The sequence below is a fragment of the Muntiacus reevesi genome, chromosome 13 (genome assembly GCF_963930625.1).
Source record: "Muntiacus reevesi chromosome 13, mMunRee1.1, whole genome shotgun sequence".
NCBI classification, from domain to species: domain Eukaryota; kingdom Metazoa; phylum Chordata; class Mammalia; order Artiodactyla; family Cervidae; genus Muntiacus; species Muntiacus reevesi.
Window position 1 is genome coordinate 28,015,735 of NC_089261.1, and position 15,036 is coordinate 28,030,770.

At 49.6% G+C, this 15,036-nt stretch overlaps 1 protein-coding gene across 11 annotated transcripts in view; it reads left to right on the forward strand.

The window, feature by feature from the left end:
• The window catches only part of EP400 (E1A binding protein p400), a 108,564-nt gene that overhangs the window by 57,397 nt on the left and 36,131 nt on the right, over window positions 1-15,036 (forward strand). For 10 of the 11 annotated variants that reach the window (XR_010658861.1, XM_065904543.1, XM_065904544.1 and 7 more), the window contains 12 exons: window positions 1,093-1,229; window positions 2,261-2,430; window positions 2,762-2,936; window positions 3,019-3,155; window positions 3,701-3,887; window positions 6,160-6,326; window positions 7,801-7,970; window positions 8,790-9,032; window positions 10,871-11,035; window positions 12,221-12,376; window positions 13,609-13,703; window positions 14,221-14,492. Coding sequence is in view for 10 of the 11 variants with exons in the window: in XM_065904543.1 (XP_065760615.1) it covers window positions 1,093-1,229; window positions 2,261-2,430; window positions 2,762-2,936; window positions 3,019-3,155; window positions 3,701-3,887; window positions 6,160-6,326; window positions 7,801-7,970; window positions 8,790-9,032; window positions 10,871-11,035; window positions 12,221-12,376; window positions 13,609-13,703; window positions 14,221-14,492 (2,074 nt within the window). In the remaining variant the exon portion in view is untranslated. The remainder of the gene's footprint in view (window positions 1-1,092; window positions 1,230-2,260; window positions 2,431-2,761; window positions 2,937-3,018; window positions 3,156-3,700; window positions 3,888-6,159; window positions 6,327-7,800; window positions 7,971-8,789; window positions 9,033-10,870; window positions 11,036-12,220; window positions 12,377-13,608; window positions 13,704-14,220; window positions 14,493-15,036) is intronic. The other variant, XM_065904552.1, reaches the window with a different exon arrangement.

A 15,036-nucleotide genomic window follows, 5' to 3' on the forward strand; every position in this document is an offset into this window, starting at 1 on the left:
CTCTTTGGCTACGCTGTGTGGCATGTGGGATATTAGTTCCCCGACCAGGGATCAAACCTGTGCCTGCTGCATTGGAAGCATGGAGTCTTAACCACTGGACTGCCAGGGAAGTCCCGCTTGTAGACTCTTTGATGATGGCCATTCTGACCAGAGCGAGGTGGTACCTCACTGTAGTGTTGATATGCAATTCTCTAATAATGAGCAGTGCTGAGCATATTTTCAAGTTCTTGTTGGTTATCTGTATGTCTTCTTCAGAGGAATGTCTGTTTAGGTCTTATGTGCATTTTTTGATTGAGGTGTTTGTTTTCTTGGTATTGAGTTCTATGAACTGTTTATATGTTTTGGATGTTAACCCTTTGTCAGTCATGTTGTATGCATATATTTTCTCGCATTTGGATGATTCTTTTTAAGGATCAGTATACGCTTTGCATATCAGCTGTTAGCAAATATAGATGTGTGCGTTACAGATATTTTTTCCAAGTCTGCCATTCCTGATTTTTAACTTGGTTTAGGTTTCTTTTATAGCACAGGAGTTGAAATTTATGTATGTATTACTCTAGTAATTTAAACAGCCTTACTTTTCTGGAGAATGAGATTGAAACTGTGTGGTTTGGGATGGGTTGGGATGGTTTGGGTGTGTTCTGACTAGCAGTTGGCAACCGTCATGAGCATGAGTGTTGGACCAGTGCCCATAGTGTGGGGGTGACGGCAGGCCATGCTGGGTAGGGGGGCTTGGTGAGCAGGTGCAGGGCTCCTGCCTGAGGTTTATTCCTTTCTGAGCATCGTTTTGTGTAGATGAGGGTTCTTCTCCCACTTACATTAGTGGTCCATGGTTTTGAATAAATTCTCATTTTACTGGGCGCTTACTTGTTCAGCACCTTTGTGGAGTGTGACCTGTGGCGGCGCTGGGAGTGGGGACGCAGCATGTTGTCCTACTCTGCAGGGAGGACAGAGGACAGCCCTCTGTCCCTGGTGATGCCGGCTCTAGTCATGCCTGGGCTCTCCCACACACCTGCTCACCGGGCACAGTGCTGGGCGCCTGGACTGGACACATGGCTTTTGTTACAGAGGAAACTTCTGTCTCCTTTGTAGGCAACTGGGGCCCTCACCTTGTCGTTGTGAGGAGCTGCAACGTACTCAAGTGGGAGCTGGAGTTGAAGCGTTGGTGTCCAGGGCTCAAAACGCTCTTGTATGTTGGCAGCCATAGAGAACTCAAGGCAAAGAGACAGGTATGTTATTTTAAATGTGAAATAGAATGAAACAGAAAACTATCTTAATTTCTGTAGAAAGCAAACTTCAAAGTGTTAGCACGTGCCTGTTAGTGTAATTATTGTAAATCACTAATTTGCAAGACCCCAGACCTTGTAGTTGTCTGGACTTGGAGCCCCTGGAAGCAACAGACCATACCTAGTAAACTGGCCTGCAGGGGTCCCCTGGAGGGCTTATGCTTACCTCCCACAAGTGAAGGGACACCCCCACCCCCAGAGCTCAGGTAGTCTCTGGAGGGGCTGCCATCCTTTTAAATCATAGATCTGTTGGTTATCATAGTCAGAAATGAGAAATTGTGATGCATCCTGAGTTCTGAATTACAAATCCATAAGTAATTCCCACGGACGTGTTTATAAGGAGTATTTGTGACAAACAGAAGAGCTTCTGAAACAAATTTGGACTTGTATGTTTCTGTTTTCTGCCCAGTAGTTTCTAGTACTAGATTCTGAGTAAATGTTCCAGATCACAGTTATTCATTGAAGAGAAAAATTTGGCTTATGGTTAAAGTCAACTGTGTTGAGTAGTACTTACTAAAAAATGTATCTTTTCTTTAAGGTGTCTCTTCTTGGCTTTTTCTTTTTTGTTTTTACTGTCTCTGGTTATTGCTTTTTAAAACCTTAAATGTAATCAGTTGCAACATAGCTATTCATGTTTCCTGTCAGCTTCTGAATATATGTTTCCTTCACTAAGATTATATACCATGAAAACAAGCCCCACTTCAGGAAACTGTGTGCTAATATATTTTTCAAAAGCAATAGTTAATGCCCCCAAAGCAGTTTCTTAATTTGTCCACACGAGGGCTTTCGCCTCCTAGAGAAAAAAGATCCTAAAAATATAAACGGCTGTTTTCTCTGTGGTGGCAGCAAGTTATTAAGAAAAAGGAGTGGAGTGACAGTGATGGGGACAGGGTGAGTGGGGGGTGAGTCCTCTCCAAGCGGCTTGCTCCTGAGCAGCCTGGCTTGTGTGGTAAGGCCTGGCTTGTATGCTGCAGGAGTGGACGGAGCCCAACAGCTTCAACATCTGCATCACGTCCTACAAGCAGTTCTTCAAGGGCTTCGCGTCCTTCACGCGGGTGCGCTGGAAGTGCCTGGTCGTCGATGAGATGCAGCGCGTGAAGGGCATGACTGAGCGGCACTGGGAGACCGTGTTCACCCTGCAGAGGTCTGACTGCCCCTGCGTGTGCCCTGTGCTCTCTGTTGCTGATGTGAAGGTTCTTTGGAGGAACTGCAGGGAATTGCAGTTCCCCCAAATGGCCTTTCAGCTGCAAAGACTCCCCCTCACCTCTGTCCCAGCACTTGAGGGCTGAGGAGACCCAAAGCTCTTGCTTAATTCAGTTCATTAACTTGTGTGCACGAGCGCGTGTGTATGTGCACGAGCGCGTGTGTGTATGCACACGCGCACGCGGGCTCCACAGTCACCGTCCCTCTCCTTGAGCATGGTCAGAGAGAGCAACTCTGTGCCCAGCCTGAGTCGTCTCTCCGCCTCTGCTCAGCCAGCAGCGCCTGCTCCTCATCGACGCGCCCCTGCACAACACCTTCCTGGAGCTGTGGACCATGGTGCACTTCCTCATCCCGGGCATCTCCAGGCCCTACCTGCACTTCCCCCTGAAGGCCCCCAACGAGGAGAACCAGGACTACTACCACAAAGTCGTCATCCGGCTGCACCGGGTATGCGGCTGCGGGCCCCCGACGTAGTGTGGATGTGACACCGTCTTTGGAAAGGCAACAATGGAGCGCGCTCTCTTTTCAGGTGACACAGCCCTTCATTTTGCGGAGAACTAAGAGAGACGTGGAGAAGCAGCTGACGAAGAAATACGAGCATGTCCTCAAATGCCGCCTCTCCAATCGACAGAAGGCCTTATACGAGGATGTCATCCTGCAGCCGGGGTGAGTGTGCGCCCCACCACCCTCTCTGCCCGCCTGGAGCAGGGCCCCCTCTGGTCTCTCAGAAGGCTCGTTTTCGGGAGATGGGCGTCTGGAGCTGGAGGCCACGCGCCTCTCAGGCTCAACAGTCCTGTCTCCTCCCTGGTCCCGTCAGAGTTTCTGCCCATAGCCGGCCCAGGAGGAGCACGGCATTGCGCCAGTGTGCAAGGACTAGTGTGGAGGCAGGGCATTCCTTCCTCGACCCAGACAGACCCCTGGGCTCTTCGGGACGCCTGCCCTGGTGCTCTTTGGGGGCATGCCCTGGAGAGTGCCCCCATGTCTAACCCATGCCCTGGCTCTCTGGCCTCCCATACTCTCTCATGGGGCGGTGAGCGAATCTCAGAACCACAACCTCGTGGAGGTGGGTTGGCATGTGGCAGATTTACTCAGCAGGTCAAGGGGATGCACCAGCCGTGCGTTGGTAGAATGGGGACAGCAGCGGGGAGAAGCCCGGCTGGCACGTGCTCGCACCCCTGGCAATGCTCTTGTCTCTTCCCGCGCATGCGCAGAACCCAGGAAGCGCTGAAGAGCGGGCACTTTGTGGACGTGCTGAGCATCCTCCTGAGGCTGCAGCGAATCTGCAACCACCCTGGACTGGTGGCGCCCCGACTCCCGGAGTCCTCCTACACAGCAGGGCCGCTGCAGTACCGCTCCGCCTCGCTTGTCCTGAAGGCGCTCGACAGAGACTTCTGGAAGGTACAGAGAGGGTGCCTTCATAGGTGTAATTTAGGGGTAGGGACCCAGGTCTTTTTATTAAAATATTAGTAGCTATACCTAGGGCTTCCCAGGTGGCACAGTGGTAAACAATCCACCGTGGGTTTGATCCCTGGGTTGGGAAGAGCCCCTGGAGAAGGACATGACAACCCACTCTGGTGTTTTTGCTTGGAAAATTCCATGGACAGAGGAGCCTGGCAGACTATAGCCCCTGGGGGTTGGAAGGAGTTGGATACAGCTAGCAACTAGCCATATATACACAACTATCCCTAGGTGGGGAAATTTGGTTGCTTTTTAACCAAAAAAAAAAAATAGCTGTATACCTTTCTGTGTTTGAATTTGGGGGTAATGAAAGTTTTTGAAAACCCCAAATTTTAAAACAGAACAGATTGGGATAGGTCAGGTGATTCCAAGCAGGGTGGGGACATGCCCTCAGGGACCGGCATTCCTACTCTGGCTTCCACCAGAGAGACTTGACCTGAGAGCATGACCTGACCAGCCAGGCCACTGGCAGGCTAGTGCCTGAGTTCCCCTTTGCTGCCTCTACTCCGGAGGACCAGGAATCAGGTCTCACAGACACTGAGGAACGGGAACCAGCTCTGTGGCCTGGATAGACTTGTGCAGGTTTAGCACATGACCCTGGGGCCAAATCGTTGGGGGTGGAGGTCCCGGCTCTCCCTCGTCAGGGGTGCGGCCTTGGGTGCTCAGTTGGCCTTGGTCTCCTCACCATACCAGGCACTTGTGAGGAGTCAGTTTATGTACATGATGGTCTGAAGAAGGGGCCGGTTGGTGAGCAGTTTGTGGTGAGTTAGTGTGAGGGATGTTGTGCTGCCACTGTGATCACTGCTCTTAATATGTTCTTTGTTGAGTTAGGGAAAACCTGATCCATGAGAAATAAAGATGAGTCAGAAGCAGGTTACCTGAGATACTGCTCGGGTGGGGAAATGTTTCATGAATGGAAGTTTTTATGTTGTGTTTTCGTTTTCAAAACAGCTTAGTTGAGATAATTCACTACCATAAAGTTCACTGTTCTGAAATGTACAGTTTGCTGGTTTTAGTATAGTCACAGAATTGTGCAAGCATCACAGCTAATGCTAGAACATTTCATTGCCTCAAAGAAAATCCACACACACTGTCACTCCCATTCTCCCTCCCCGTCCCTGCTACTCACCTGTGTCTGACCCTGTGGATTCATCTGGTCCAAATATTTCACATCAGTGGCTTACTTCACTGAGCGTAGTGTTTTCAGAGTTCATTCATGTTGCATCATGTGTCATAATCTCTTTCCTCTGTTGTCTGGATGGACCACATTATGTTCATCTGTCCGCGAGCTGATGGACACATAGGTGGTTTACACTTTTTTGGTCACTGAGTGCACATTCATGTATAAGTTTTGTGTGGGTGTGGGACTTCCTTCCTATGGGGCTCTCTTCTTGTGGGCACGTGTGTGACAGGTGAAAAATTGTGGGGTCGTGTGTTGAGTCCATGTTTAACCTTTAGATGAATTGCCAGACTATTTTCCACAGTAGTTGCTCAGTTTCCCATCCCCATCCATGTGTGAGGGGATGAGGGCTTTCATGTCTCCACTTCTTTGCCCACACCTGCTGTGCCTCCTCTTTGATTCCCGCCATCCTGGTGGGAGTGAGAAAGTCCCAAGAGAAGAACAGGTGGAGCAAGCTTCCCCAGGGCTCTGGACACAGAGACATCCACATGCCCACCACACCCGCACCAGTACGCTGGTGTCTCTTCCCAGCTCCGCCTTGATAAGACCAAGCATCTCCGTCTGCTTAGACCAGCATCTCCCAGGCTCGTTCCTCTCCGCTGCTGAGTCTGTTCTGTCTCTAAGTGCCACCCTCTTCTTTCCCACCCGCCTCTCGGGATGACCACATGCCATCACTCCCATGTTAATGATGGGGAACTTGGGACTTCCCTGTGGTCCAGTGGTTAAGATTTTACCTTCTAATGTAGGGAGTGTGAGTTCAATCCTTGGTCAGGAGCTAAGATCTCACATGTTTCATGGCCAAAAATCCAGAACATAAAACAGAAGCAATATTGTAACAAATTCATTAAAGACTAAAAATGGTCCATATAAAAAAAAAAAAGCGGACCCGAGCACACCACGTCCCACCAGGTGCCTCTCGGGAAGATGGCCAGTCGGGGCCTGTCCTTCCCAGTTTGGAATCCACTTTGATTCCTAGTCAGTTATTTTTTCTCCTGCCTCATGTAGCAAAATTGTTTTCTTTTTTTCCCTTAGGAAACGGACCTTTCTATATTTGATCTTCTTGGCTTAGAAAATAAAATGACTCACCATGAGGCAGAACTGCTGGGTAAGAAGAAGGTGACGCGGAAACTCTTTGAGGAATTGTTCACTGCGCCGCCGCCGACAAGCAGGCCAGCGGCCGTCAGACTGAAGCCCAGCAGGTATGTGGTATGGTGTGGAGCAACACTTCCTGCTCACCGGCTGCCTCTGGCTGTGGGTTGTGGGATCCGGGTGGCATCCCCTCTTCCTCCTGCTGAGAGAGACCCTGGCCTCTCAGGGAGAACTGGGATGACTGGGTTTCCACATGAGAACTTGGGCTACAGCTTGTGAAGAGAAAGGATAATCCTCTAATCTGGTTATCTGCTTCTCCTGGAAATGCCCAGGTGTGCTTGGTTTTTGGGATAAACATCAGGTGTGGACAGGCCAGTGTGGCTGCTTGGCTGCCTGAAGAGTAGCCCTTCATCATTTCGGAGAAGCACTGGGCTTTGGGAGGGCTCTCTGTGGGGAGGCGGTCAGAGATGGTGCAGTCAGACTGCCTGTAACCTGGTGCAGGCTCTAGCGGCAGCTGTCAGAGTAGGAGGGCAGAGGGGGCACTGTGGGGGCGGGATTGGGGTCCCTGAGTGGGGTGGGGGTGGGGTTGGGGCCCTGAGGTCTGGCAGAGACTCCACCCTGGCTACAGCATCAGGGGCAAGAAGGGAAATCTTGCAGGTGCCATGAGACTAGTCGGAGCAGGCACCCTAGATGATGAACTCAAAACACAAATGACTTGAGGTAGACGAGGTAGGCTAAATCCATGAGTTGGATTTATGCAAAATTCTGGGCACCAGTCAGAAACAAAGGAAAAAGCAGGTTGGTGATTTAGGGAGAAAAGGGCCAGCTCTGCAGTTGGCAACCTGTTCTTACTGCCTTCTTACTTGATGACTTGGGTCCGACCGCCTTGCCCTCAGCTGCCTTGCCTGCACTCGTAGGAGCCTGCAGCCCTCAGTTAAATACAAAGCTGGGCAGTGAAGCCAGAGTCCTCTCTGGGCTGGTACAGCCTCATTTAGTTGCTTCTGCTGGCTGTCTCCACCTGTTGCATTGCACAGGGGTTTTGAAAATATAAAATTCCTGCCATTATGGTTTCTAGGTGAAAGAAACATGAAGAGCACATTGCCTTGTGATAAAGTCAGACAGGGAATTTGTGTTGTGGCTCCCCCTTTATAGTTTTCCCCACTGACACCTATGAGGTTCCTTTATCATTTCTGCTGTTTCTTGTTACCTAATTGTGCAAGTTGATTTTTCATTCTACTTGACTCTTAATCAAAAGAGTAGTCTAATGGACTTTGTGTTAGATATAATTTTTCTAGTTCACATTCATGGGAACCTAAAAATTGCCATCACATTCACCCTTGAACATTGCCTAAGCATTGGGGGTAGAGGTACCACTTTTGTGTACTAAGCGCCCCTCCCCCTGTCCTTGATGAGCATATGCTTCTTAATACTGTATTTAGAAATCTCCCCATTTTTTAAACTGCCCTAGGGTGGGACTCCCTCTGCCCTCAGGTGGCCCTGTATTCCCAGCGCCCATCTAGGGGGCCCTGCCTTCCGCGTCTCAGCAGTGTTCATCTCTCCCTGCCCATGCACACGGGCGTCCAGGTTGTTCCAGCCTGTGCAGTATGGCCAGAAGCCCGAGGGCCGCACCGTGGCTTTCCCCAGCACACATCCACCCCGGACGGCCACCCCTGCCGCAGCCACGGCCACGCCACAGGGCCACGTTCGAGGACGGCCACCCATTGCCACATTCTCTGCAAATCCGGATGCAAAAGGTATGCCTCTCAGGGGGCTGTGCTCGGCATCACAAAGGGTTTTTGTGGAAGAAATTCCTCTCGCACTTTCCCTGGCCCCATGGAGATGTGTGACCACTCCTCTGAGCAGGACTGGGACTGTCTGCTCTGGCTCTCTCAGGAGGCCATGTGTAATTCTTACATGAGTTTTAGTTTTTTTCATGTCTTTGAATTGTACAAGACATTGCATTCTTAGTTGAGTCACTGTTGATGTGATGGTGAAGATGTACCTCAGCAGAAACGTTCTTTTCTATGTCGGGAAATACACGTCAAAGTCATTTAAGAAACTTCTGAGGAAGTCTGCTCTTGTGTTCTGTGCCACCACTTCAACGTAACCTGCTTGTTACTGTGAAGAAGGATAGGGTTAAACGGCAAAAAAGGTAATAGTCTCGTAACCCTTATCCGTGGGGTCACGTCCACTGTGTTTTTCTGAGATCTTCATAAATGCCAGAGCAGCTTGTTGTAAGAAGCTGGGGGTGCCAGGGCTGCCTACCTTCTCGTGTGGTGAGGACATGGTTCTCACTGATACGTCTGAAGGGCCGACTTTTGACACTCCGTTTACTCCAGAAACATACCATGTAGCAGGGTGGTGAACATGAAGTGAAAATAGCTGGTGACATATAAAAAATTAGATTTTTCTCATCCTATAGGCCACCCACCCCCCTTTTAGGGAGAGCTTCTCATTTGAGAGGTGGTATGAAAGAAATACTGTTTGTTTTATTTCTGTAAAATTCAGATTTAATACTGCATTGTATGAAGATCCTCTAACAGCTTTGCACAAACCAACCTTATCAATTGCAGCGGCAGCAGCCCCGTTTCAGACCTCTCAGGCCTCCACCAGTGCTCCGAGACACCAGCCTGCCTCGACCTTCAGCACAGCACCTAGCCCAGCCCATCCTGCGAAACTGCGGGCTCAGACCACTGTCCCGGCCTCCGCCCCGGGCCCGCCCCAGCCCCAGCCCCAGGCCCCCTCGCACCCGGCCGGGCAGAGCGCGCTGCCTCAGGGGCTGGTGCTCACCTCGCAGGCCCAGGCGCGCCTGCCGAGTAAGTGGCCTCGCCTCTCCCGGGTCTGCCACCTCTTTGCACAAGGACATTGTGTTCAGATGAGCGGCGTGTGAAGAGCCTTGCTGTCCACTCCCTTCGTCTCCCTGACCCTGTGTCCGGTGCTGCCTTTCACCACACTGTCCTTTCCAGCCCTTGGCCTGAAGAGGGAGGCCCCACTCAGGGCCAAGGTCCAGGGTCTTGTCCTCTCTCTGTCCTTTCTCCTGCCCCATCCATCAGCTCTGCTTCCCTCCTGGGCTTGTGCTCCGCCTTGGTGGCTGAGGCTGGCATTTCTCCTTAGCAAGCCCTGGGCTCATCCTGTCAGCCTCCAGGGCCCCTCGGAGAGCAAAGGGCAGGGGAAGGAAAACCCGTGAACTGCACTCCCACTTCCTGCTAGTCTCTTGGCTTATCCCCAGATTTGAAGCTGCAATGAGTTATTACTTAAGTGAGACGTTTTGCAGTAGATCACTGACATTTTTAAATAGAACTTTTTGTTGTGACCCGTGTGATTAGCCTACTACCTCTGTCCATACTGCAGTCGGAAGTGTACTTACAGAACTATCTGGGCTATGCTACTTCTCAGATGCCACCTAGAGCACCTTATTTGTTGGTGCAGCAAGTTATGTTGAGGCCTCTCTGGAAAGATAGGAGAGGGAAGTAGGGTCACGAGGAGACCTTGAGTTAAGTTAGTTTTCTCTTGTGTCACGCCTCTCTCTTTCATGCCAGCAGATGAAGAGCACTTACCCTGGTTCATTGCCCAGGGCAGGAGAGGCCTTGCATGTGTTTTGCGGGTGTTTTTGGCCTGAGGTAGTAGTTCCATGGGGTGTACTGCAGGAGCCGTGCTTAGGGGAGTGTGAGGGGCCAGGCCACCTTTCACTCTGGCGCCTCCACTTCTGGACTGAGGGGAGCTCATGGGAGAGTCATGTTTCTATGCACAGATCTCTGCGTCTCCTTTTCCGTTTCCCCTCCCTTGTTTACGGTTTCTGTGGGCAATATATCCTTGGGTGTTTTTCTAGTCTTTGGCTAACTGTTCTCTTTATAGTATCGCTAATAATTCTGGCATGAATTTTCATGGGAGGAACATTTAGACTCAAATATCAACCATTGGGTTTAAAGAAACCTTTGAAGCTGTTACTCAATTCCAGCTTGAAGGTAGTATCTTGAGTTAGGTACAAATGATCTCATCTGAGTTCTGTTTGAAAGAATTTAAGCAGTGTTAAATTTTGCATTTTTTCACAGTTAAAATTATAGATCAAATCCTACAATCTAGTTCAAATTAGTGTGACTATTATATTGTAAAGTGTGATGTATTTATGTACTTAAATACATTCCCGAATTTTGAAAAGATTATAGGTATAATTGAAGCTAGTTCTGTATTTTATATCTGTAATGATAAAATCTCATTTGTCTCTGTGAGCTAAATTGGATATGTACTTTCTCACATTTTAAAAGTATTCTGAAATGAAGAGGTTGATATGAGAGTTTCAAAGTGTATGACCAGTACATTTCTGCTACTTTTGATGTTTGCTATTTTTTCCTGTTTGGAAAGAAAAGTAAAATGTTCCTTAATGGTTTGGTTAATTATTAATATCTGATAACTCTAAAATTTCTACCAGTTAGGATTAAGTAAGTTGACCATTAAAACCTGGTGTTAATTCTAATTGTTTTTTCTTTTCTATTAAAATATCTTCTGAAAGTGTTAGAAAGCAATACCTAATGAACGTTCCTGTGACACTTTAGTTTGCTACAGATGGTCATTGTCTGTGACAAGTGATTGTCAGTATACCAGTCGCCAACCCTTCCAAAGAGTGTTCACTTCCGTTTTGTCTGCATCTCTGCAGGTGGGGAGGTGGTCAAAATAGCCCAGCTGGCTTCCCTCGCAGGCCCGCCAAGCCGAGTCGCCCAGCCAGAGACCCCCGTGACGCTGCAGTTCCAAGGCAACAAGTTCACCTTGTCACACAGCCAGCTCCGGCAGCTCACGGCCGGCCAGCCCCTGCAGCTCCAAGGTGAGGCTCTCTGGTGGGTGGTGGCTTGACTAGGGTGCCCCCCTGCAGCTGTGATTCCTGCCCCTGCAGCGCAGGTGCTTCACCTGGCAGTGGCCTGAATGAGTCTCACCTTGTAGGTATTCTGAAGACAAGGGAGGTGACTGGTAGATCACCCAGTGGCCTGCTTTGGTCCATATTACATAGAGGATAGTAATTTAAAAATTTTTTGAATACAGTTCCCTATTCTAAAAATCAAAATAGAAATGCTCCTTTCAGATTTTGGCATGAGGTAAATTGCCCTCAAAACACTAAAAGACTAGCAATTTACATAGGATAAATTATTTTCTTTTATGTACAGACTTTAAAACTTCCAGACCACCTCTGGCTGAGAGCAGTGTGTTCCTGCAGTAACTGCTTCTCAGAGGAAACAAGGGGATGCAGTTTGAGTGGGATGTTAAAATTCATCCTCAGTGACTTGGCCAGAGATCCCAGAGGTGGAGTCCGGCCACCTCCCCAAGCAGCCTCCCCAGACATGTCGTTCACGGCTCCTGTCTGGGGTGTTCCATGTGGACACAAGGGTCACACATTAGCAGAGTGGAGGCCCCCAGAAAACCTGCAGCAAAAAAATGGTTTCATTTGGTTTACTCCATATTTCTCCACTTTTTTGACCAGAAGGGCAAGGCCATCGCTTAAGAATTTCTGGTGTACTCTAGTTTTTGTAGAGTATATTTCCAGAGTAAAAGACTTCAGGACTAAATCACACAGAGGCTGAAAATGGCAGATTTCTTAAACAGTGTTTATAGAGCCACAGAGATTTTTGATATTTCTTCATCCAGCTTGACCAGCTGGCACGCACCCAGTGTGTGATCTGGGGGCAGGAACTCCCCCGCCCCCCACATGATGGCTCAGGCTTGGAGCAGACAGTGAGTGGGAACCTGCCTTGCTGCCTGAAATCTGGCATTGTAAAGAGTTGGAGAAGTTTTTCTTGACATTAAGCCAAGTGTCTTTGATCCTTAGAGTTTTCATTCATTGTGAATGAAGTAGTTCCGTCTTTCTCCAGCAAACTGAACTTTGTGTTGCCTCATTGGAGTAAAATTGATTCTGGATTTTTGGTTTCTCGCCTCATTCTGTACCTTTGGAAGTGGGTGTGGTGGGGGGGTGGAAGGCACAGGCACCTCGTGACTGACCTGTGCCCTTTGCTTGTAGGCAGCGTGCTCCAGATTGTGTCGGCGCCTGGGCAGTCCTACCTGCGCCCTCCTGGCCCTGTGGTGATGCAGACCGTGTCTCAGGCGGGTGCCTTGAATGCCCTGGGAAGCAAGCCTCCAGCCAGTGGCCCAAGCCCCACGCCTGTGACCCCGCCAGGTAGAGTGGAGTGCTGTGAGCCTGGGGGATACTTGGCTTTGAAACTTCTTACCAACTCTCTTTGCTTCTGAGGCAGGTGGAGGGTATTGATGGGTTCTATGAGGCCCCAGAACCTAACAGTTCTGTTTGTGGCTGCCTCTGATTTCCGCAGACGGCCCATGTCTGCTATGTCTCTTTTCTTTCTCTTCTGTTCCCAAAGGTCCTTGTTGAATACAACCAGCTTTCACTAACCTTAAGACTTTGTTTTGATTTTGCTCTAACAAGAGACTTGGAATCACGAGAAATTTTGCTTGTTCATGTTACAAATACATTTAGAGAATGTGCTAGAATTTCCCTTGGTCAGGTAATAGAACAGGGTTGTTCCTGCCAGCCGGCTGGTGCTCCTCTCAGCACCCCCACAGCCTACTTCCTGTCAGGGTCCCTTGCTTCAGACGTACCCACCCTCCTGCGGTGCTTGCTGGGGAGTCCACTCGTTGCACATGGGCACCACTTCAGGTTGATATGTAGAGGTGGCCAGGATCTCTCCCAACTGGAGCCCCTGGTCACTACAGCCCATCCCTGCCAGGGGCTCTGTTGGTGGGGTGGGTGCTGGAGGGTCCTGGTCACTGCTCTGTGTCCAGCTGGGCCACTTTCAGTTCTGCTTGTATTTGGTTGGCTTCGTGCTTCAGGTTTTCTCTCCCCAGAGGGTGCTCAGTCCTGCTCTGTGAGGCCCCAGACTCCCAACCTAACGCCAGTCCAGCCACTGGGTTCTAATTATCTCGACCCTTCCCCTTGCTCCCTGCAAGCAGATCCTTCTCAGTCCTCGGCCATCCCCTTCACAGTCTTCATGGAGAAGTCTCTGTCAAGACAGGCAATGTGGCTTGGCTGATGGGAGCAGACTGTCCTGGGCCCTGGCATCCCTCTGTCCCGGCTACACAGGGTTGATGCTGCTGAGATGCCAAGGACAGCAGAGCAAAGGGCCCATGTGGCTGCTGCTCAGCGGGATGGCGGGGAGGTTTGAGTTGCACATAGGGCTCTTGCCAAAGAGTCAGACCATGATGTTCACTTCAGATCATGGCCAGAGACCAGGGATGCCTCACTGTTGGCTCTGAATGATTTAGACTTGAATTGACATATTCTAGAAATGTGCTCGTGAATTCCAAGGACGCTCCAGGGAGCATGCCGGTGAAGGAGGGCCTCTAGAGGGCATGCCAGTAGTTTTGTGTGCCAGCCCTTTGCTTTTGCATTTGTAGTGGGTGTGCCTGGTCGAGTGGCAGTCAGTCCCCTGGCCGCAGGAGAACCCGGAGCAGCCTCCAAACCAGCTTCTCCTGTCGCTGGCCCCACCCAGGTATGGTGCAGCAGACCCCAGGGCAGCATCGTGGCATCCCTGCACACACGAAGGTCCTTCTCAGAAGCTGCTTGTCATGGGGGAGGGTTGTGATATTAATACATCGCCACCTCTGTGAGGTATTATCTGTTTACTTGCCATCAAAAACATTTGCCATCAAAAACATGCTATCTCCTTGAATTAGAGAATTAAAAACACTTTTTCTAATCAACTAGGCTTTAGGACTGTAAAAGTTACATTTCCCATTTTTTTTGTATGCTTCTACTAGTCTTCTAGACATTAGAAATGCTCACTGTGTCTGAAGAAATACTTCTCATGTTGGCAGTGAAAGTGGTGCTGTTTTCTCTGCTTCTTTTTCTGTCACTGTTTTTTTCTGCCACTGTTTTCTGTGGAGCCTGGCCCCACAAGCCTCAAGCGTGCTCTGTGGCCAGTTGCCACACACGAGGGACTCACAGGGCTTAGTAAGGCCAGCCATGCTATTTCTCAGTAGCCATTTTCATCCCTGTTTTTGATGAAGGAGGAGAAGACCAGACTTCTGAAAGAGCGGCTGGACCAGATTTACTTCGTCAACGAACGGCGCTGCTCCCGCTCCCCCATCTACGGCAGAGACTTGTTGGGGGTTTGTTCCCTGCCTGGCAGAGAGCAGGTGCCTTGGTTCCGGGCTTCTGACCGTGGTCACGGGAAGGGGGCTGGGCCTGCAAGCAGGTACACATTGCCCTCGAAAAGTCACAGGGACCTGATTTTGACGCTGACTCAACGTCAAGAATCCCTCCAGGATGTCATCGACAGGTAAGGTAGAGTATTGTAAGCATTCTTTACTCACTCACTGTTGGTGGTGTTGTTCAGTCGCTAAGTCGTGTCTGACTCTTTGCCACCCCATGGACTGCAACACGCCAGGCTCCTCTGTCCTTCACTATCTCCCGGAGTTTGCTCAAACTCATATCCATTGAGTCAGTGATGTCATCCAACCATCTCATCCTCTGTCACCCCTTTCTCCTGTCCTCAATCTTTCCCACCATCAGGGTCTTTTCCACTGAGTTGGCTTTTTGTGTTAGGTGGCCAAAGTTTTGGAGCTTCAGCATCAGTCTTTCCAATGAATATTCAGGGTTGATTTCCCTTAGGATTGACTGGTTTGACCTCCTTGTCATCCAAGAGACTCTCAAGAGTCTTTTCTAACACCACAGTTCAAAAGCATCAAATTTTTGGCACCCAGCCTTCTTTATGGTCCAACTCTCACATCCATATATGACTACTGGAAGAACCATAGCTTTGACTAGACAGACCTTTGTTGGCAAAGTGATGTCTCTGCTTTTTAATATGTTGTCTAGGTTGG